Consider the following 23,962-nt stretch of genomic DNA (forward strand, 5'->3'; position numbering starts at 1 on the left):
TATTTACAGTGGGTTCCTTGAAAACAACAAGAACAGCAGTGAATATGGTGGTATAGATCGATTTGAATCGAAAGCCGCCACGAAATCACGTCTCGGCCTCTACTCAGTTCACCCGATTGAGAGTAATATTTTTTTTCCCCAAAACTGTTTTGAGAGAAAACGATTGAAGGGTTTGTGTGTTGCAAAAAACGCCTGCTAGACCTAACACACCCTTTTATAGGCAAGTTACCATAATCTTATTAGGGTTTTATTATTTCAAATTAATTAAATCTATATTTAATTAATTGAAATTTAATAATCCTCTTATATCCAAGTTACCCTAATCATATTGGAGATTTTATTATTTCAAATTAATTAAATCTATATTTAATTAATTGAAATTAAATATTCGGGATTATTAAAATATATATTTAATTAACTCTAGATATATATTTTAGTAACGTACAACAAATTATACATATTTGCTCGTTTCAATCTTAGGGTGTGACCTTGTAGGTTCTTGTAACGTTAGCAGTAATTATTTGAACAATTCTAATATTACATACAATGAGTGACATCTAGCAATATATCATTGTCACCTAAATTACAAGAAAATATGATTCGACATATCAATTTTGGTGATTACTCTTTTATGTATTACATCCTTATGTCCTTTATATCTAGAATAAGCACAAGTCTTGGAATAGTCACACTTGTATAGCTCATCTATTGTTTCTTGATATCTAGAGTAGACTTTAATTAACGAATAGTTTATGATATCTCATATCAACTTATTCGAGCATGGCCATGTGTTTCTAGTCTTACTCAATCAAGTGGCCTGTGATATATTTCCTATTATGTAGGAATGACAAATCGTATCTTAATCATACACACCCACTACATATATTGAGATATATTCAATAACAATTTTTATAGAGCAACAAGTTACGGATCTTGTTTAGCTGCATCAAAACATACAACAATATATGTTGGGGTAGTATTGATCTCAAGTCTGAGGATCATACATATAGTCATCACCATGAGCATTGTTATGACTGTCACATAATAATCCAAGGCATATGCTCATGGTCGGTTAATCCAATACATTGTTCTCTAACAATATAATCATGTATCAATTCTGACATCTCTATGTCAATGACAACTCATTGTCATCAAATCAATAACATGTTAGTCTTAAGCGTATTATTATTGTCCATGCACATAATAATACTTGACTAGGGATCTTTTAATAATAACAATTATGTCATTATATGGACTTTATTATCTTTCAGTTTATGTTAAACACATATATATAAATGAAAATAATAGCGGTAATGCCTTTATTCAATAAAATCGGTAAATAAAAGTATTATTACAATCATCATATGATTGGTCTTTGGGCATACTCTAACAATATATTCTTCACACAGTTCTCCTTGAATTCTGATAAATTGCATCGGCCTCATCATATTCAAATTCTTCTTGCCTTTGATTAACTGATGTAGGTTGAGGCATGCTTCAATGGACTCTGAAACGGTGACAACTTCATTGTAGGATCTAGGAAGTAAACAAACACCTGCAGCAAGTGAATGGCTTCAAATAGAATGTTTAGGTAAGTAAATGTAAGGTTTTAAGGTAGGCTTGAATTGATATAGTGAATGTGAAAGATGGTTAAGTATTTAGGCTAAGGTAATGACTATGAAAGAATGGATAAGTTTATGAATTGTATCTTGAATAGACCAAGGAATAACCAATGCTAAGAGAAGAGACCCAACCTTACAAATCTATTCAAAGGGTGGTAGAAAAGGACTTAGACCCACTATCTATAGAAGATATAGGAACCAAAAGTATCTAGGAAAATAGAATATTTGACGCCACAAATGTTACCACTTGATAAGTCGATAAAGTCTTTAGAAAGACTAAGTAAAAATAGAATAATTCTCACAAGTATATTTGATGAACAAGATTTGTTTTTACAATGAAATATGATAGCCTATTTATACTAGATGAAAGGAAACATGGCCATTAATTAGATAATTATTCGACCAATGTATACATTGAAATAAAAAGGCATAATTAATTAAATACATGTATAATGAAAGCAGTTAATGTTTCAGCCAAAAGGTGGAGGGATGCATCTTGGCTGAATAATGCTTATGACTCTTCATCTTGGTGCCAAGTTAGTTCGTTATCAAGCCTTGGTCGAATAGATAGATGGCTTCTCATTTTGGTGCCTAAGGAGTGCATATACAAGGCACACAGCTAGTGTGGAACACGCTTTGCACATGGAGTCCTCTTTGATCCCTTGATGTGGTCACAGCCATAGGATGATATGTGAAGTCTTTGGGCAGCCCAGAGGTGAGCTAGCTTCAAGGTTAGCTAGGTGAGTGTCTTGTTAACTAACTAGGTGAGCTATAGCTTGATGAATTCAAGCTAGCTAGCTATGGTCTTCTAAGCTCATCAACTACTCTCCTAGCTACATCCAACTACCTTTAGTCCACTTTTAGCAACTTTAATCCATATGGCTTCTTCAGTTTAGTTTAGCTCTATGATAGCTCCTCCAGCTAAAGTGAGCTTCCATTTTGTCTCCACGGGCTACCATAGATGTTGTGAGCTTGTTGTGAGTTGTCATACTTTGCCAAATACTCCACCAAGCTATCATAGGATGTATATTCCCTTGATGTACCTATATAAATAAACAAACTAAGGTAAAATGAAGGAAATGAGCTGGAATGAATCAAAAAACATGTTGTCGTGAATGCATAGGCACTTGTGAGCTATAAATGCATGCAATGAGCTATGTATATGAAGATGTAATATTACTGATCTAATATATAAGCTTTAGGAGTTGAATTAACATGTAATGAGCTAAGGAAATTTAGATTAACATACTGTCATATTATAAATGCAATGGATTTAAATTAAATGAATGCAAAACTAATGAAAAACAATAATAAACTAAGTAAACATGTGATATATCATTATGCAACATATAATATGACTAAGTAATATAGATTTCATATAAATGGATATGAATGATTAAGGAATAGATTAAGTATAACATGCATACATATATGACATATATATCAAAGTATTCATGTAAATAAATAATGAAACAAAAAGAAAGAAGAATAAGAAGAACTCCCTTTGATGCAAGGCTTGCACGTTTGGAGTAGTCATCTTTGAGCCTAGCCATGCGTGTATCATCCCCCTTCTTGAAAGTGATTTGTCCTCAAATCGGAGGTCCTCCAAAGGGTGTAAGATGTATAACGAGCAAATTCATCCTTCTTGCTTCATTATTCAAGATTGTTCAATGGTTTGTTCTTGTCTCCTTGTGAACAAATACCTTTTGAAAGTATTCTTTTAGAATCGTTTTCTAGTAAAGGACACTCTTTGGAACATTGTTTGCCAACAATTACCTTTTATAGAAATCTTTTTTAAGAATTACCTCCCTCAAAGGTAATGCTTCATCTTTTGAATCTTGAAAAGTGAAAAGAGATTATGGTTGAATTGAAAAATGACATACCTCTTGTAACACTCCTTGATGTTGTTTCAAAACATCATCCTCTTTTGATAATGGCCGTGTCATTTTCTCCAAAGGTTGTGTAGTACCCTCTAAGGGTGGTGTTTCTTCGAAACAATGCATCTCTTCACTTGAAAAGAAATTATGATTCGTGAATAGATTAATCTTGACAGATTCATCACCAATAGCCACCAGTTTCTTCTTTAATGATTCAACACTTTTCTTCATGTGAAGATGGTCGTTATGGACTTGCTTTAGTGCCAACGGCTTTAATGTGATATTCCTCCCCTTATGTTTGAATGAATATTGATTGGTGTAGCAGTCATGGACAGTCATCATGTCATGTTGTCAAGGTCTCCCAAGTAATATGAGACTTGCATGCATAGGAACAACATCGCAAAGTACATCATATTTATAGTTTCCTATTGAGAAATGAACAAGTACCTGCTTGGTGACATTTGATTCCCCACCTTCATTAAGCCATCGTAACTTGTAGGGACTTGGAAGTTTTAATGCCTTAGTTCCAACTTATCCACCATGATTGTACTTGCAACATTTGTACACCTTCCACCGTCAATAATCATAAAACAAAGTTTATCATTTACCTTGCATCAGGTATGGAAGATGTTTTCTCGTTGTTTCTCTTCTTTAACCATTTGCATATTTAGTATCCTATTGATTACTAGAAGTTCTCCATGGTCATCTTCTATTTCTTCATGATTGTCTTCAATGTCTTCTACAACTTGATCATCAACATTGTTATTGATGTGAGCACGTTTAGGGCCGGTTTTCTCCATGACGAAAACCCCTCAAGGACGTTCTACCTTATTAACTCTAAGGGAGTAATTCCTTACTTTATTACTTATTTACTTATTTATGCATTACATTGCATATTAGTAATTAAGTTGTTTAGTATGTTAGAGTAGCTTTGCATATCATGTTTCACATTTTCGTTCAATCATCATTCATGTCAAGCATATTATTGTATCATATTAGTTTTGCATTTCATCTTAGTATTTAAGATGTTCACGTGTTATGTAACATGTTTCCATAAACAGCATACTTGTAGCTAATTTGCATTCAACTTAGTTCCTAGGTTATTCAACTAAGTTCACGTGTTGTTCACATATCATTGTGCAATTCATTTGCATTCATATTTAATTATTTGTTAGCTCATTAATATTTGTCATCTTAGCATTCATGCATATGTGTTTGTTCATGAGAAATAAAATTACTTATTCATGTTTTCACGTTTCAGCATATCACTTGTGTAACTTATTTTAACGTGTTATTCTGCATTTATGTATCATTTGCCGTGCATTTGCAATCATCCTTGCATATTTTAGTAATCATACATATTAAACATTTAGCTCATTTATAAAATAAGTTCACGTGCTCTTTAATGCAAACAAAGGCTCACAAGACACAAGACAACATGTGATGGGCAGCACTTGTTCCAGTTTTCACGTTTCAGCATATCACTTGTGGAACACAAAGCTCATGCTCCATACTGGACGGTTTTTGAGGAGGTTATTTAACATATTTTCATGGTACAAAACGACAACAAGGCTATTAAAATATAGCACAAGTTGGAGCAGCGTATTGAAGCTCTTATCCAGCTCACTCTACGGCAATTAAGGATATGTGGGAGACAACATGTGATGGGCAGCACTTGTTCTTGTTATAACAGCACTATACATTAAAATAACTTGTTATTTTAATCATATAGGAACACCAAGTGATCAGCCCCATGCTGGACGGTTTTTAAGGGATTCTTTGAACACAAATCCAGCACATAACACGACCATGTGGGTTGATAAAGAATGGATAACGTTTTGGAAGCTTATGGAGCATTTAAAATGTGCCCATGAAGCTCGGTTTAATGGAGTTTTTCTTGATCTCTTCCAGCTCAGAAGTCACGTAAATTCTGGGCAGAATAAGAGGGGAGTTCGGCTGGAAAGTGCAACCCACTTGTTCTTATCATATGTCCACTTATTTGAGCAAAAGAAGACAAATCCCACGTGAAACTTGCTGGAGAACTTCATTCATACAATTGCAATTGAAGACAACCCACGTGCTCTCCATTGGATATGAAACACGCCATTTGTTGATCTGTCCAAACAGCCCATGTGATTACACAATTGTTTGTCTCCACTAGCTAACAATTGAGGAGTTACACGTGCTAAATCAATCAAGGGGACAAGCTTCTACAACTCCACTTGCCCTTGTCTCCACGTAATGTTGTTTTCCACCAGCTATCAAAGGAGCATTCGGCCAACACACTCCACCAAACATCTGACCGATCTTGCATGAAATTCTGCTCAAATTAGGGGTCACGCCAATGGCCACCATGAGGACATTCGGCCATGCAAAGTATAGAACACGTCCATGTTTCATTTGTATTTCTAATCTTATAAATAGCTTCATTTTGCATTGTAAAAGAGATATAGACTTTGTTTTAATGAAATTGTGAGAGTTTTCTCTAATCGAGTCCTTCGTGACTTTTATCGACTTATCAAGTAATTCGTTACTTGTGGCGTCATTCCTTTCACCTTGATACTTATGGTTCCTATCTTTATAGATAGCGGGTCAAAGTCCGATTTACCATCCCTTATCGAAGCAATATAAATTTGGGTCGTTGTTCTTTAACATCGGTTCTTCTTTGAGTCTTCTTTAAGATACTATCGTTTCACCATCCCATAATTCGTTATCCATATTATTACCAAATCCGAGTCTTCCGCTACTATCTCTTAAACCGACCATTTACCATCACATTTACCACCGTAAACTATCCGTTTCTTATCTTTATCTTATGCAGGTTGTTTTGCTTCCTTCCTAGATCCACAATCGATCGATGAGGTCCGTCGTGATCGCGTCATTTGGCATCAGAGCTAGTTGGAAGAAGCACCGTACATCAAACGAGATTATCGTATCATATGGTAATCAGAGTTTTTAGTTGGAAGAAGCAACGTACAACGAAAATAAAAAAAAATATATACAAAAAGAGAAGTGCAAGTATAGTGCAAAGTGAAAAACGAAAAAAATCAGCAAAAGAAGATTAAAACGTTCAACAACAAGACTTATCACCAAGCCATTCAAGTAAGCTTTTGATTGATTGTGGTGATAGAAAGGTTGTGAATTAACTTTGTGTAAGTAACCATTTTTTTTTTCTTTCTATTTCTAAGACACCTTTGTATATTTTTGTTTTCCATTCCTACTAACCTTTTTTTTGTAGCCGACGCACATCGAGTAAAATCTACTTGATACGGTTTTGAGTAAAGTCATTTTAGGACTTGACATAAAGAGAATTGAGCGGTAAAAGGCAAGAGTGAACACCAAGGGTAAAAGCCATCCCGAGTTAAACACGAGTGTTGAGCGACATTCAAGTTTTCTTTGGAGTGAATTGGTGAGATTTTTTTTATGTTACTAACAGTTATTTTGATTATTTTTATTAATCTTTTTCTTTTCATTATGTCTCGAAAGTACACAAGATCAAATGATTATACAGTAGATGACGAACGAGATTTTTTATCAAATTCTCAATTTCAAGATTTCAGTCGAGAATTGAGGAGTTTGCTCAAAGAAAGTCTCAACCCAATCATAAAGACGATGGATCGTATAATCGAAAAACGTTCTTGTTCACAAACACCTCCGCCGAAGATCAGGGGCCAAATCAAGAGGAGAGACGACACTCGACCCGTTCCTACATCCAATTGGAACGAAAGATCTTACGAAGAGGATTCCAATTTCCGAAGCAATGTCAAAAGTTCAACGAGAAGAGAGCCAAGAAATTTTGCATGTTTTAATCCAGAAAGTCTAGCTCGTCTTCAAGAGTGTGTTGACAATTTCGTCAAAGAAACACAATTGCAAGAACAACTACAAAAAGAAAGTGTTTGCAAAAATAAAGAAGTGAAAGTTGAAAACGACATTGAGAGCAATGAAAATAAGAAAATCGATGTGAGAAATGTTGGAGTCGAAAATGAGAATGAGAGTGAAAATGAAGAATTTGAAAAGAAATTGTTTGTGCAAAGGAGAAAGAGTGTAAAATTTCAATTTGCACTAACAACCTTAACCATTCTTCTTCTATTTTTGGATCTTCATTGTTGCAGGAGGACAAGACGAGTACTTCCAGAAACATGATAAACACATCGCCAACCCTATTGATGATCGAGCATCGTCCATGCTCAGCAATGTTTCAAAGAAGGACTTAATGAAAATTTCTATTCCCAAGGAACTGGTACCCAATGATATCATCAAGTATCATCCAAGGTTTAATCTTTCTAACTCTTTTGTTATTGATTTACCTACTAACTTTTATTTACTATTTGGAGGGACGATACAAAAACGTGGAATTGATGTATTGAGTTGCGAGGATAAGTATCTTTGCAATCTTGATAAGAAATTGCCACTCTCCAATTTGCAAATAAACGATTTGAAGGAAAAGCTATCCCACCATCCTCATGATGATTCAAGGAAATATGAAGTTACCAAATATGAAGTCAAGAGGTTGACCATTGGAGAAAGGTATGAGGATTCCATCCATCCTACATCAAGAAGGTCTTCAATGAGAAATCATTTCGATTTGAGGACAAATCGCCAAAAAGAAAGGGAGGATGATGTGAGCACGTTTAGGGCCGGTTTTCTCCATGACGAAAACCCCTCAAGGACGTTCTACCTTATTAACTCTAAGGGAGTAATTCCTTACTTTATTACTTATTACTTATTTATGCATTACATTGCATATTAGTAATTAAGTTGTTTAGTATGTTAGAGTAGCTTTGCATATCATGTTTCACATTTTCGTTCAATCATCATTCATGTCAAGCATATTATTGTATCATATTAGTTTTGCATTTCATCTTAGTATTTAAGATGTTCACGTGTTATGTAACATGTTTCCATAAACAGCATACTTGTAGCTAATTTGCATTCAACTTAGTTCCTAGGTTATTCAACTAAGTTCACGTGTTGTTCACATATCATTGTGCAATTCATTTGCATTCATATTTAATTATTTGTTAGCTCATTAATATTTGTCATCTTAGCATTCATGCATATGTGTTTGTTCATGAGAAATAAAATTACTTATTCATGTTTTCACGTTTCAGCATATCACTTGTGTAACTTATTTTAACGTGTTATTCTGCATTTATGTATCATTTGCCGTGCATTTGCAATCATCCTTGCATATTTTAGTAATCATACATATTAAACATTTAGCTCATTTATAAAATAAGTTCACGTGCTCTTTAATGCAAACAAAGGCTCACAAGACACAAGACAACATGTGATGGGCAGCACTTGTTCCAGTTTTCACGTTTCAGCATATCACTTGTGGAACACAAAGCTCATGCTCCATACTGGACGGTTTTTGAGGAGGTTATTTAACATATTTTCATGGTACAAAACGACAACAAGGCTATTAAAATATAGCACAAGTTGGAGCAGCGTATTGAAGCTCTTATCCAGCTCACTCTACGGCAATTAAGGATATGTGGGAGACAACATGTGATGGGCAGCACTTGTTCTTGTTATAACAGCACTATACATTAAAATAACTTGTTATTTTAATCATATAGGAACACCAAGTGATCAGCCCCATGCTGGACGGTTTTTAAGGGATTCTTTGAACACAAATCCAGCACATAACACGACCATGTGGGTTGATAAAGAATGGATAACGTTTTGGAAGCTTATGGAGCATTTAAAATGTGCCCATGAAGCTCGGTTTAATGGAGTTTTTCTTGATCTCTTCCAGCTCAGAAGTCACGTAAATTCTGGGCAGAATAAGAGGGGAGTTCGGCTGGAAAGTGCAACCCACTTGTTCTTATCATATGTCCACTTATTTGAGCAAAAGAAGACAAATCCCACGTGAAACTTGCTGGAGAACTTCATTCATACAATTGCAATTGAAGACAACCCACGTGCTCTCCATTGGATATGAAACACGCCATTTGTTGATCTGTCCAAACAGCCCATGTGATTACACAATTGTTTGTCTCCACTAGCTAACAATTGAGGAGTTACACGTGCTAAATCAATCAAGGGGACAAGCTTCTACAACTCCACTTGCCCTTGTCTCCACGTAATGTTGTTTTCCACCAGCTATCAAAGGAGCATTCGGCCAACACACTCCACCAAACAATCTGACCGATTCTTGCATGAAATTCTGCTCAAATTAGGGGTCACGCCAATGGCCACCATGAGGACATTCGGCCATGCAAAGTATAGAACACGTCCATGTTTCATTTGTATTTCTAATCTTATAAATAGCTTCATTTTGCATTGTAAAAGAGATATAGACTTTGTTTTAATGAAATTGTGAGAGTTTTCTCTAATCGAGTCCTTCGTGACTTTTATCGACTTATCAAGTAATTCGTTACTTGTGGCGTCATTCCTTTCACCTTGATACTTATGGTTCCTATCTTTATAGATAGCGGGTCAAAGTCCGATTTACCATCCCTTATCGAAGCAATATAAATTTGGGTCGTTGTTCTTTAACATCGGTTCTTCTTTGAGTCTTCTTTAAGATACTATCGTTTCACCATCCCATAATTCGTTATCCATATTATTACCAAATCCGAGTCTTCCGCTACTATCTCTTAAACCGACCATTTACCATCACATTTACCACCGTAAACTATCCGTTTCTTATCTTTATCTTATGCAGGTTGTTTTGCTTCCTTCCTAGATCCACAATCGATCGATGAGGTCCGTCGTGATCGCGTCAGTTATCTTCTTGATCTGAAGTTACATCACCACTATTCAAGAGTAGTATGGCATTCCTATTAGGGCATTGGTTGGAAACATGTCCCCTGCCTAAACATTTGAAGCAGTTGATGTCTCTGGACCGTTCATAACTTGAAACTTGTTTGTTCTTATCATCCATGTTAATTGGTTTGGTGTTGACCTTCATATAATCAATTTCCTTTGTTTGTAATGGCATTGGCTTCCTGGAAGGGCTGTTTTTATTCCACCTTGATGTTGAAGGATTTCCAATTCTATTTTCTATTCTTCTCCTCAATTGCCTCTCAATTTTGAATGCAACTTGTACCATTTAATCAATTTCAACATAGTATTGCAATTTAACTAAGTTGGCAATTTTTAGATTCAAACTTGAAAGGAATCTTGCCAATATAGCCTCCTGGTCTTCATCAATGTTAGCACGGATCATTGCAATCTCCATTTCCTTATAGTAATCTTCAACACTCTGGTTGTCCTATTTAAGATTTTGCAACTTGTGAAATAAATCACGATGGTATTGAATTGATACAAACCTTTTGCGAACTTTTGCTTTCATCTCAACCCAAGTGTTGATTGGCGTTCTCCGTTCCTTCTTGAATTCACCAATTAATTCCACCGAATTAGTGCATAATCAACAAATTTCATGGCAACCATCCTTACGTTTTTGTGCTTCGTGTAGTTGTGGCATCCAAAAATATGTTTTATTTTGGTCTACCAATCTAAGTATGTTTCTAAATTCATTTTACCTTGAAATGGATGGATAGAAACATGGATTTTATTGAGATTATCATCATATAAGAGACAAACTCCTTGGCTCCTTCGAGAAATCTGTGACACTTGGTCTTCTTCATCATTTTGTTCTGGCTCTTCATCACGCCTAGCCTGATTGTGCCTCCTTGGAATGGTATTTCCTCGTGACTCTTCAATTTTGTCTACTTTTTCATGAATAAGCTCAAGTAAAGCATTTCTCTCATTGTCGCTTGGGCATGAAGATCCAGAACATCCCCTTGACAATCATCATTAGAGTGAATAGACATGGTTATTGAAAATAAATATTAAAATGAGATTATAGGACCTTACCAAATGATTCACTCACAAAGACTCGCAAATCTGCTCCAAAGAAACTAGAATGCCAAACAATCACTAGTGTTTGCACTCTAGGACTTGATGATGTAATATATGATGATGTAATATTAATGAGCTAATATATAAGCCTTAGAAGCTGAATTAACAAGCAATGAGCTAAGTAAATTTAGATTAACATGTTGTTATGTTATAAATACAATGGATTTAAATTAAATGAATGCAAAACTAATGCAAAATAATAATAAACTAAGTAAACGTGTGATATATCATTATGCATCATATAATATGACTAAGTAGTTTTCATATGAACGAATATAAATGATTAAGGAATAGATTAAGTATAACATGCATACATATGACATATATATCAAAGTATTCATGTAAATAAATAATGAAACAAAAGGAAAGAAGAATAAGAAAGATTCCCATTGATGCAAGTCTTGGACGTTTGGAGTAGTGATCTTTGAGCCTAGCCATGTGTGTATCATTAACTCTAAAACTTTCAATTCTATTCAATCTGTCATGAAGGGGCTCTAGTTCTACTCTCATTAAATGTGTCATTTCTTGAATAAGGGCATGATTTTGCAAGTTTAGGGCTTCTTCTTGAGGTGATTGACATGATTCTCTAGACATGGTTAGAAAAATATGAAGGAAACAAATGTGTAAAAAAGACCTTACCAATATACTCTCACAAAGAACCTCAGTATGCACTATAAAGAAAGAAGAATGGCACTCAATTCTCTCATGTTTGCACACAAGACACAACTTGGCTTTTACTATCCTCTTCTAATCTCTCCCACTCAGTTGCCTTTTACCACTCAGTCCTCTTGTGCAAAAGTCCTGAAAGTAACTTTACTCAAACCTTTCTCAAGTCTTAGTGTAACACCCATTTCTCGTATACGTTTTCGTACACAAGTCACAGGTGTCATGTGAATTTTAAACAAGACTTATCAAGGTATTACCTTGTGGCATCACCTTATTTACCACCAGGACATTGATCTTATAAGGTTAGGGGTTCTGCTTTCTATAGCATTATTTCTACCTTAATTCATTGTTCATACTATTTATCGCCTATCTTCTTTCTTTCTTAATCATCAAACACTTGTCCCTTAAATCACCACTTTCGCGTCATTTCAACCAAAATTTCTTTTCAAAGTCTTTTTTTTTTGGGTCACCTTAATTCGATCGGGAACACAAGTAATCTTTACTTGAACTACGAAGGTGGGATTTCATCAAAACTGAAGTAGAAAACAACATTGAATAGATCTCGTGATGACAAACAATATAGAAGAAAGAGCAGGTAAAATATAGTAAAAGGAGCAGCATAAGAAGCTAAGAAGTTTGAGGTAAAAAAAAAAGAAGAAAATACCCAGAAGAAAGAAAGAGGTGAAGCAGGGCTGTTTTGATTGAATATGGGTGTGTAGATCTGTAATGCAAAATTGCATTGGAGTGTTTCATTAAGAGAATATAAAGACATTTATAGGTTTATTAACTTAAAAATAGGGTAAAGTATAAAAATTATCCTTTGATCATAGGATATTATTTTATTAAGTCCCTTCACTATTAAAAAATATAAAATGATTATTCAATTGTTCATATGTTTCAAACTCGATCTTTTTTGTAAAAAACAATTGACGACCATATAAGTTAGACATTATTTATTGACTGGGATATGATAAAATTTAATCTCAAAACCGTTTAAAATGTAATTTATGAATCAAATCTGTTAACATTATATAAACATGTTGATTGGCTTGACAACATAATATAGACAAAGTCCATAAAACACAGCTCAAATTATTCTGAGATTATGTTTTATTATATCTCAATTAGCATGTTAATATCCAACTCAAACTATCACCATTTTATTAGAAAAAAATGAGTTGGAAACAAGAATGAAGATTACAACAGGGTTAAGAGACCAACCATAATTGGAATGCTTGAAACCAACCAAAAAAATCAATTAAACACCGATAGATGGACAGGAAAAAACATGTTACTTTTTAGTTTTTACTTTCCCAGTAAGAATGGTCTAAACTCATTTTTGTCATTTGTTTCCATCAACAAACAGCCAAATATACATACATTAATTTGTCTATTCATTTCAAACTGCAGATATCTCAACATCAAATCGATTCAGGAATTGAAATGGAACAATTCAAGCTCTAACAATACACTCAATATGTTTCTAAACACATCGGATTTTCTGTGATTTTGGATGCCTATTTGTTGGTGAATCAGATGAGCAGATAGCTGTTCTATTCTGCATGATGTATAATGTATGGTACGCACAAGTGGTTCTCTATTAAGTCTTAACCTCCAAAACAATCTCCAATTACTGTAGATCCACAATCAAATGGTGGAAACTAGCTCTTTAGATCTTTGATTATTCTGGTAAAACCCTTTACTTAAGCTAGAATGAAACTCGTAAAAGTCATCTGCTTTGCCAGGGTAAGCTTGTTTTGGTTGGGACATAAGATACTGAGAAAAGGCAGTTATGTATAACCATTTCCAAGAAAATCCTCATGTCAAAAGATCAAGGCATTAGGTTCTGCATCAAGATTTTGGTTGTCTGCATATTAGACAAGTATGAAATCAAACTGAAAAGACAGCATTGAAGCATACATCAATGATGCATATAATATGTACAAAAGCGTACCAGCCTTCAATGTTTGACCTAATTGATTTAGGTTTTTGTTGATGCCTTCATCAGATTTCATTTCGACTCTCTCCTCCCTCTTTCTCTTTCCTGCAGAGCTCAAAGAACCATCAACTGCAAAGCAATTAAGCGGGGGTACTCATCAATATTGGAAAAGTTACACTATAGATGCTAGAACAAATATCTGTAATCGCACGCTAGCTTCAATTTGAACATCAGAACATTGGATAACGGTTCTCAAGAAGCTCATTTGACTAATAGTTAAATACTAAAAATGACAATACGACAGTTTTGGAAAAATTCAAGCTCCCTAATTGAAGTAAAACACACAAATAAAGATTTTGAACCTTGCCATTCCCACGCCACTTTTGATTCACCCTTAACAAGCTTAGGGTAGCGATCTACTCGTGAATCATCCTGTAGCAATTCCTCAACCTGAAAAGATGTTGAAGGTTGATATCAAATTAGAGGATACAGGTTATTTCTTAAAACCTTACAGATTACTTGACTAAAATCTCTTTGCAATTTGAACTTCAATCTATGAACATAAATCGAATCATGGTTTACACCTAACTTCTAAACAAATACGAAAGAAAAGGCAACAGCTTACCGGATCAACGAGCATAGGCATGTAAAACAAACCTTTTTCCATAATTGAGGATCCCTTCTTTCCCTAGGCAAAAGGAGATGATCTCGCAACCATGAAGCAACAACCCATGATTCACCTCCCCCATCCATGCTCTTCGACCTCAAGGCATTCTCCTCAAGCATGTCGCAGACCTAACAAGGAAAAGCAATTAGTTACCATATTAATAATTATTTAAATATATATATAAGAGAATCGAAGATCCATTTTTCTCCTAACTTTTCAGAACACATTCAAATTGGTTACAATTTTAAACAATCACATAAGATTCAGGGATATCATCAAAAGCATGAAAACTTTTGAAAGCAAACATTTCCATTTTATAAAGGGGAGGCATACAAGATAATTATTCTAAACTTCGGAAATTTGAATCGAGAGCACTATTTTCACAAACTGCTAACATCTCACATTTTGTCACGCTTGCTATCTCTTTTTTCATCATTACCTAAATTTTATGTCCAAAGGTTATATTCATTTTAATTTGAGGCGATAATTTTTTAAAAATATTGATTTCTTTTAAGCCTATATCCATTTGGAATCCATCCCAGCTGAGTGTCTAGAAGCACAGGGTAATAAATAATGCCAAGAATTTTGAGTAAATTGTTAAACTGTTACAAAGAAAACCACTTAAATAGCCTGACACACAGTATGTAAAGAAGATAAAACATTAATTTACCTTAACTGTACATTGAAAAATTTGTGTACCTGATTGTATAGCTCCTCTGCTCTAGCTGAAAGATACCTTCTCTTACGGACTTTCCAAAATAATACTGCGCATCCTATGAGCTATAAAGCTGAACATTGTTAACAACTTTCAAAATGTTGATACTATAATTAAAGAATTCAAAGGATGACTTTCAGACAGGATTACCGCTGCACAAACAGGCAAAATTATAAGAGCATGCTTGTAGACCAATTCACGGACAAGACAGATCAAAGGTTTGTAATACTCTGCCAGATCATCCGGACACTTGAATTCCTGTAACCTATTGAAAAAACCTAAGAGAAATGTAAATTAAAATTTTCAAAATGCTGAAACATAAAATAGATTATGACAAGCATACCCATGGAGATTTGTTCTTGTCTCTAATAATTTAGCTATTGTCTCCATTGCCTTTCTTTTTGTATACACGTATGAGGTATGGTCTGAGCCAACATTTTGCATCAACTTGTTTTCATCTAAATCATTCCAGAGATCATTTTCCTGAACCTGAAAACAGTACATGTTTCGATCAATTGACATAGTTATGTATGATTTCTAGGATACATAATTTACTGTAATATGCATGCATTTTCATATGAGATCGAATATCATGAGATACCCAAACTGTCCCAGTCCCATAGCACAAGACTTCAGCATAAGCTTCACAAAGGCCAGCTTCTACCCATTTGGACTGCAATGCATAAATGATAATCAGAAGAAAGAAAAAAGTGCATATAATATTCCAATGCAAAAGATGTCATAGTTATTAGAATATCTATGTACCAAACTGTGCAAAATATTAATAACATACAAGTTTCTTAGTTGTTTCATTGATATCTCGGTCTTCTATACACAGCTTTCCATGTCTTCTATAGCCATAAATACATTCCAACTTGCCTTCATAACATTCCCCATTACTTGGACAAGGCTCACAAACATCTGTAGTGATAAACATTTGTCAGAAGATTATTGAAATCCATCATTTCGAAGCAGGGAATTTGAAACTAGAATTAAGTAGCATCATATATATGTGTGTATGTGGGGGTCAAGATCCACTTACGCAATGTAAAAAATTCTTAATTTTACATTAATTTAAAAACATTGAATGAGTGAAAATAGACAAATAAAATTAACTCCTATTTTTTTCGATGAATATTTTATCATTTCTTATCATTAATTTAAGTTGTCTATTTTCTCACATCTAACTATCCTAAATCAATATAAAACTTTTTTAATTTTAAACTGTATAACCGGATCCTACCTCCCCACCCCCCCTCTCTCTCTATATATATATATATGAAGAGGAAAATTGGTTGGTTCATAAAAAACATGGAATCAACGTGCCCATAGTTAAAGCTACAAAGAAAACCAAATTAATAACCGAGTGGATGAAAATTCATAGGAAAAGATACCTAGAGAGCACAGTTTAACAAAAATGAAGAAACGGCACAAACTAGAGAGAGGGGGGGGAATATACCAGAGAATGAAACGGTGGGTTCTAAATTATCGCAAAAGGGTTTAGAGGTGGAGCTGAAGAGGGTGGCGAAGAAGTTGCAGGAAAGAGCTACTACGGATGCGATTGCGAGCACGGCTATGAGCCGCAAGAACTCGCCTTTCGAAGGGAGTAAGCTCTGGGGTGGCTCGATTATAGCGGTCACTGAAGATTTTAAAGCCGATGAAGAAGAATGTGAACTGTGCTTCGATTTTGAACGCTGTTTGGGCGTTGGGGAAGGCATTTTTGAGGTTAGGTCGACATCAACGATGTTAATTTCCTTTAACTATTCACCGCTAAAAAAAGCGAGTGAGGTAAAAACATGTTACTTTTCTCTCTCAATATTGAAATGGCAGTCATCTTCTTCTCCAAGGCCCAATTCATTCCAAGTTTCGACAACCTATTTTGTTTTGCTTTAAGGGTAAACTACATGTTTAGTATCAACTATTACTTTTATTTCATTTTGATCACTTAATTATTATTTTTTTCAAAATTATACTATTACGTTTTGATTTCATTTTGATCACTTATCATTATATGTTTTTCAAATTTTCAGTAATAATTTAATATTATTGTATGGTGACACATCAGTAGTTCTCAGAGATGGATCGAAGGGGTAGGGCAATCGTTTCTACAAAATTTAAAATTATCATATATATTAGATTTTTCTATGTACTTTTTATTAAAAATATGTTTTCATTCCCCAAGAATTTTATAAGTTCATCTCTTTTAAAATTTTAGAAGTTAGCTTACATAAAATGCTACGTGTATGTTTTTTTTAACAATGAGTGATTAAAATGAAACTAAAACGTAATATTAGATATAATTGTAAAATATGATAGTTGAGTAACCAAAACGAAAAGGAAAGTAATACATAGGGCTTTAAACATGTAATTTACCCTAATTTATTTATGGTAAGGCCAAGAAGGTCAAGGGGGAGACAAATGTAATTATAGATAAAGGGAAGGGTTAACGAGGTTTTACTCTGTTTCAAGGAATCTTAGCCGACAGCAATAAGGGTTTTGTTTTAGGGTTCTTCAATTGTTTCACGTAAGAACTCATTACTTTTCTTTTCAACTTTTCACTTGCACTTTCATCGAGTCACTGTATGATTTATCGTTAACAGTAATTTACATAGTAAATCCTCGAATGGCATGAGTTAGTAGTTTAGTTCATAATCCCCAAATGCATCGAAGAATCACCGTTTTAACCCTTGAAGTTATCAGAAATCCCCCAATTATCCCCTCCCGGAAAAACCCATTTTACTCCCAGTTTAATCCCTTTGCCTGGGGAGCAAATGGGTTAACTTCTTTTCGATTTTTTTCTTTTACACTGGTGCACCGGCGTGTATCTGATCCCGATGACCCTGCAAATCTTATGAAAGAAGATGGTGAATCAGTTTGTTCTCAGATGTGGATTGAGAATTTTAGGGAGCCTGATATGTTGGTTTCCAATTTGACCTCATATCTTTGTAGGTTCGAATTGTGGGTATTGGCTTATCAGAAAGTTTGTGCTGATGAAATAGGATCATTTGTGCCTCGTAGTTCAATTACTAGGTCTACATTGGACGATTTGTTAGCTTTGAGAAATGACGTTCTTGATAATAGGTTTAAGTGGGGTGCCAGGTTGGAATTCTTTATAAAATCACCTAAAGACAAGACGGATTATGAATCTTTATCAAAGATGAAGATTAAGGCGATCTTAACAACTACTCAACCTGCACCGTTTCAAGACAAGTTAGTGCAGGAGGTTTTGCTTATGATTTTGGAACCGATATATGAGGCTAGCTTCTCACACAAGTCATTTGCCTTTAGGCCTGGGAGGAATGCACATACAGTATTGAGGGTGATCAGGAGAATTTTTGCTGGTTATTTATGCTATATAAAGGGTGATTTAAGTGTGATTTTAGATGGATTGAAGGTGGGGTTGGTAATGAGTGCTTTGATGAGGGACGTGAGGGATAAGAAGATTATTGATTTAATCAAGCTGGCACTGGTTACGCCTGTGATAAGTAGTCCTGTTGATGGAGAGAAAGAGAAGAAAAAGAAATAGAGGAAAGTATCAGAAGAAGGTGTTGGCTGAGGATGAGCCAAAGCCCGATCCTTACTGGTTGGAGACATTTTTCGGTTTTGCACCACAGGAGGCAGAGAAACTTCCTTCATGGGGGCATTGTGGAATTCTTAGTCCCCTTTTAACTAATATATGTCTCGATGAATTGGACCGGTGGATGAAAAGTAAGATTAAGGATTTCTATTGTCCATCCAAGAGTGATGTTATATGGAATAGTTTTGAAGGGGAAGCAGAACAGAGGAACACATCTTGGCCAGAATTCATTCCAACTAGTGGGCCAGATAAGACACGGAAGATGGACTACATACGATATGGAGGTCATATTTTGATTGGTATCGGTGGGCCAAGGGCAGATGCAGCAACACTGAGGAAACAGTTAATCCAGTTTTGTGATCAGAAGTATATGATAAAGCTCGATAACGAGAGCCTCTCAATTGAACACATAACCAAAGGTATAATGTTTCTTGACCATGTATTGTGTCGAAGAGTGGTGTATCCCACTCTTCGGTATACTGCAACTGGTGGTAAAATTATTAGTGAGAAAGGTGTTGGCACCCTTTTGTTCGTCACAGCAAGCTTGAAACAATGCATCAAGCAATTTAGGAAGTAAAACTTTCTTAAGGGTGATAGGGAACCAGACCCACAACCATGTTTTAGGATGTTTCATGCTACTCAAGCTCACACCAATGCTCAGATGAACAAGTTCTTGTCAACAATGGTTGAGTGGTATAGATATGCTGACAATAAAAAAAAATTGTTAATTTTTGCTCCTATATCATTAGGGGTTCCTTAGCAAAGCTCTATGCTGCAAAGTACAAGCTTCGTTCATGAGCAAAGGTTTATAAAATTGGTGCAAGAAATCTGAGCCGTCCTCTAAATGAGAGGAAAGGACAGTCGCCGGAGTACCAGAATCTGCTGAGAATGGGCCTTGCTGAGTCAATTGATGGGCTTCAATATACCAGAATGTCTCTCATTCCAGAGACTGATTATACACCCTTCCCTAGCAATTGGAATGATGATCCAAAAACTTTGGAAGAGCAAAGAAGTTGCATTCGAGAGCATGGACTCATTTCACTGCAGGACTACATATCGATGCTAGTATGGAACTACAAGAGAGATGCAATTGTGATGGATCAGCTTTCCCTAGTCAAAAGTGCTATAAATAGTTCAAAGGGAGATGATGAGAACTATGATACTGAGAGCAAAGATGAGGAGGTATCTGAAGAAGGGCTTCACGCTTCACAAATTTAAGAATAGATTTTGCAGCCAGTGCAAATCTTGGTTAGTATTGCATTGCATATCTTTGTTAATTAACTAGCTTTTTATCGTTTATCTTGAACTGTTTCGTATTATTCTTTGATGTGATACCTTGTGTATGGTGTGTTAGGCATGTGCCCTGTCCAATAGTTGGTGCCCTATGCTGACTGGTAAGTGAATGTGATGCTTATAATCATGCTTTTCTGCTACGTTTTCTCAAATGAGCTTTGTTAGTTCATTTAATAAGGTTTATAGTTTTTGGGGGGTTAACAAAAAAGGTTCAGATTTTAAAATTTCAACTTTGTAACTTTTCCATGGTTGCCTATATTACTGATGGAATTAAGAGTTGCATGTCCCTTGACATATATCTCAAAAGCTAATGGTAGTATTTTGATTTAGAAGCATAACATGAAGACAACTGATCTTCAATCTATGAAGTAATGATCTTAAGATTCAGCTGAATTTATCATCCAGGAACATGCATTATGTGTTGACACATAATTTCGTCTCTGCAATTTTATAATATTTACATATATATATATATATATATATATATTAGTATTAATGTTATTTACTTTTATTGTTTACATATTACAGGCCCAAGTGAAGGTGCCCCACAACTTAAACCAGTGGCCAAAGAAGGAATAAATGGCACATTTTTCAGGTAAGTGGGGGGATCTGCTAGGGTTCTGGAAACTAGCTTGGTTCGTGGGTCCAATGCTGCTTCGGGCCATTTATTCCTTCTTTGGCCACTGGTTTAAGTTGTGGGGCACCTTCACTTGGGCCTGTAATATGTAAACAATAAAAGTAAATAACATTAATACTAATATATATATATATATATATATATATATATGTAAATATTATAAAATTGCAGAGACGAAATTATGTGTCTACATTATGCATGCAGAAATGTCTCATCTCTACAGCCCTTTCGGGTTAATTTCTTTCTTGTTCTATGACTCCACCCTCGTTTTTTCAATGAGCCCACTTGTTTATTGCTTAAATGCATACTTGACATAATGTATATGTTCAAGTGTGTACAAGCAGGGAGGCTGGAGATTTTCCTGTCCCTTCTTTTATTCAAAGAAGAAAGATCATATTGCTTCATTTAATCATATGCTGACATATTGCATTGCTGTTGCATTAATAATGTATGTACTCATTCCAATGCCTTTGATGTTTCTTGCTGGCTCCGACGGTTATTCTCTTTTATCTGAATCTGATAATGGGAAACTTTTTTTTTTTATTTTTTTGCCTTAAATTTGGTGGTTTACAAGATTTTATCCTCTTTTTCAGTTATCTTCATCATTTGACACTCGTTATTTATTTGTAATTTTTACGTCTAACAGTTGGGTGACTGCAACAAGGTTCTTGACTGGAGCTTCTGCAATTGGAAGCATTGCTGTACCAGCTATCCTAAAGCATGCTGGAGTTATCGGTTGGGGTGCATTAGTGATGTAACTTTCATCGTATTTCATATTTTTACTAGCCATTCTGGTTTACATTCGAATGAATGATGATGGTGATGATTACAATTACTTCTGAAAGATGACTAATTCAGTTCCCATCAACAATCATGTGAAGCACAGCTAAAATCCATTCAAGGGAAGCTGCTCCTTTCCTGTTTTGACTGGCATCAGCCCTTGTTTGTTCTTTTATAGTTATTGGATCATATAATGAGTGCCATTATTGTCTTAGAATATGTTAAACTGAAGAAAAACAACAAGAAATCCGCTTTATGATAGAGTGATTATTAATTATATGCTTATTGTCTTGAGAAAACCTAGTTTGAGTTCCCATAATTTTCTTAAGTTCATTCATTGTCAAAAGACACCACGAAATTGAGTGTTGATTTGCTTCCCTGCAGAGTGTCCCATTGACAAGGCTCGAGCTCATCAAAACAGGGCAAAATGCAGCTACGTTAGCGGTTACCTTGCATGCAGTAGCAGCTACGAACCAGATTTCGAAGATCACACCCCTGGGGCTTGGCACTTAAAACAGTCGGGGCATCATTGGACTCGGTTGTTGTTCGGTTTTGAGTTGCCAAATAACCAAGAGTAAAGACCCGTGGTTGTTGACCAAGCTTTTTGACGCCTGAATGGTTTTGTAGAAAGGAAATCGGGTGGATTTACTCAGAGCATGGGATTGAAAAACTGTCAATAACTGAAATTATAAACTTAAAAGTCAAATAAGGTCAAATCTATGATAATCATTAATATATCGATCCATAGCATATAAATGATATAATCTATCAACACAACACAATCTCAAGAACTGAAAAAGTGTAAAATCTTATTGCCAAAGATCAAGCCTGAAGTCAAAAGGATCAAATTGATGTAAAAGATAAGAGCAATCTCACTGCCAAAATGATGAAGCGTGAAATCCATATATCAACAGAACTGAAAAGAGTAGTAATCTCAATGCAAAAGGCTGTCAAAGATTAAGCCTGAAATCCTCTCGAGACATGTCAAACTTCTGAAAAAAGTAAGAAACCCTTTAAATTTCCTCAATTACAAGCTTTGGAGCTCCTAAAATCCTTTTTCAACTCAGCAACTCTCTTCATACAAGCAGCCTTGGATTTCCCAGGCACAGAAGCAGCAATCTTCTCCCACCTCATGGCCACATCTTTAGGAAAAGCTTTCAGAGCATTAAGCAAAGTAATGTCTTCCACTGAATTCCACACGACTGCTCCACCACTGCTACTGTCTTGATTACCCATTGTCACTTCATCGCCTTCATCATTGACTCTCGTATTAAATGGCTTCCTGTTCTTCAAAAACTTGGCATATGAATCTGCATCATCCACTTTTTTCTCTCCCAATTCTTTTGCCTTCTTTATTACACTTTCCATTTTATGTCTCCCGTTAAAGGCTGCAGCTATAGCCTCCCATCGACCCGGTTTCCCCACCGGATTCTTCCCCATTCGTTTCTTCAACATCTCCACATCCGCCTCACTCCATTCCTTTTCCCCTCCTTCGAAATTGTTCCCAAAATCTTCCTTTTTCGATAACCCATTTGAATCTTTACTTTTCACCTTCAAATTAGGAAACCCATTCGCGTCTTCAGCTAAAGAAGCGCCGTTTCCACCGGGTTCATCGACTTTATCAGCCTTTGACCGTCTCTGGGAATATTTCTTCTTAGATTCAGGCTCGGGTTGAGGCTCTTGATCGATGGGATCACGGATGATGGGTCCAACACCAACGCGAATGTCACCGCCGGTGAGGGAAGGAGGGGCGAAGGGGCCGACGAGGAGGGAGAGAGAGAGCCAGAAGAGAAGGGATTTGAAGGGCTCAGACTCAATGGCGAAGAGGAAAAGAGAGAGAAGAAGGGAAGAGATTGAGAGGGAAACGAAAAGCAAGAATTTTAAGGGGTTTTGTGGGATCTTTTCTTGGGATGACGAATAGGGTTGAGGACGAGATTGGAAGAGAAATCTGGGTCTGGCGTCCTCATCCAAAAACTCCATGATTTCTTCTGTAATTTTTCACATGCTGCGATTGCTATGTATGAGAGAAGGCCAAATTCTGGCTTTCTAAATTTAATTCTCTTCCTTTTTCCTTTTTGCCTTTTTCCTTTTTCCTTTTTCCTTTTTCTTTAAGGTCATATAAGCACAAACTTAATCACTTTGAGGTAAATAAATTATTGTTACCTTTTTAGATATTGAATTTGAACATTAAAAATATTAAGAGTATAAATATTTAAAATTAGTTTGATAAATTTTTAAAAAATTATTTTTAAAAGTACAGTGGAAAAGAATTTTTAAAAGTAACATTTAGAAATGTAGTTTAAAATTTAATTGTATA

The 23,962-nt window shown here is 35.3% G+C and overlaps 2 protein-coding genes, 1 long non-coding RNA gene and 1 pseudogene across 4 annotated transcripts; 1 reads left to right on the forward strand and 3 right to left on the reverse strand.

Annotated features, from left to right (window-relative positions):
• Positions 1-13,524: 13,524 nt before the first annotated feature.
• Positions 13,525-17,152, reverse strand: LOC120177538. Of its 2 annotated transcripts, none has more exons than XM_039183653.1 (10): positions 16,818-17,152; positions 16,152-16,279; positions 15,960-16,031; positions 15,702-15,847; positions 15,509-15,623; positions 15,343-15,423; positions 14,634-14,771; positions 14,339-14,426; positions 13,992-14,105; positions 13,525-13,904 (listed from the first exon to the last, which is right to left on the reverse strand). In XM_039183653.1, exons 1-10 carry the CDS (start codon positions 17,074-17,076, stop codon positions 13,861-13,863), a joined length of 1,185 nt encoding a protein of 394 aa, XP_039039584.1. In that variant the 5' UTR covers positions 17,077-17,152; the 3' UTR covers positions 13,525-13,860. The 2 variants fall into 2 exon arrangements, with proteins under 2 accessions (XP_039039584.1, XP_039039590.1); XM_039183659.1 differs by having other exon boundaries at positions 13,526-13,883.
• A 701-nt stretch (positions 17,153-17,853) lies between these two features.
• Positions 17,854-20,236, forward strand: LOC120177734 (annotated as a pseudogene).
• A 902-nt stretch (positions 20,237-21,138) lies between these two features.
• On the reverse strand, positions 21,139-21,611 carry LOC120177552. Its single transcript, XR_005521427.1, has 2 exons — positions 21,510-21,611; positions 21,139-21,395 (listed from the first exon to the last, which is right to left on the reverse strand). It is a non-coding gene; the product is annotated as an uncharacterized LOC120177552 (long non-coding RNA).
• A 1,004-nt stretch (positions 21,612-22,615) lies between these two features.
• Positions 22,616-23,657, reverse strand: LOC120177746 (transcription factor MAMYB-like). The gene has a single exon (XM_039183774.1). The coding sequence runs from the start codon at positions 23,623-23,625 to the stop codon at positions 22,669-22,671; it is 957 nt and encodes a 318-aa protein (XP_039039705.1). The 5' UTR covers positions 23,626-23,657; the 3' UTR covers positions 22,616-22,668.
• Positions 23,658-23,962: the final 305 nt, after the last annotated feature.

The sequence above is a fragment of the Hibiscus syriacus genome, unplaced genomic scaffold (assembly GCF_006381635.1).
Source record: "Hibiscus syriacus cultivar Baekdansim isolate YM2019G1 unplaced genomic scaffold, ASM638163v2 tig00003454_pilon, whole genome shotgun sequence".
NCBI lineage: Eukaryota > Viridiplantae > Streptophyta > Magnoliopsida > Malvales > Malvaceae > Hibiscus > Hibiscus syriacus.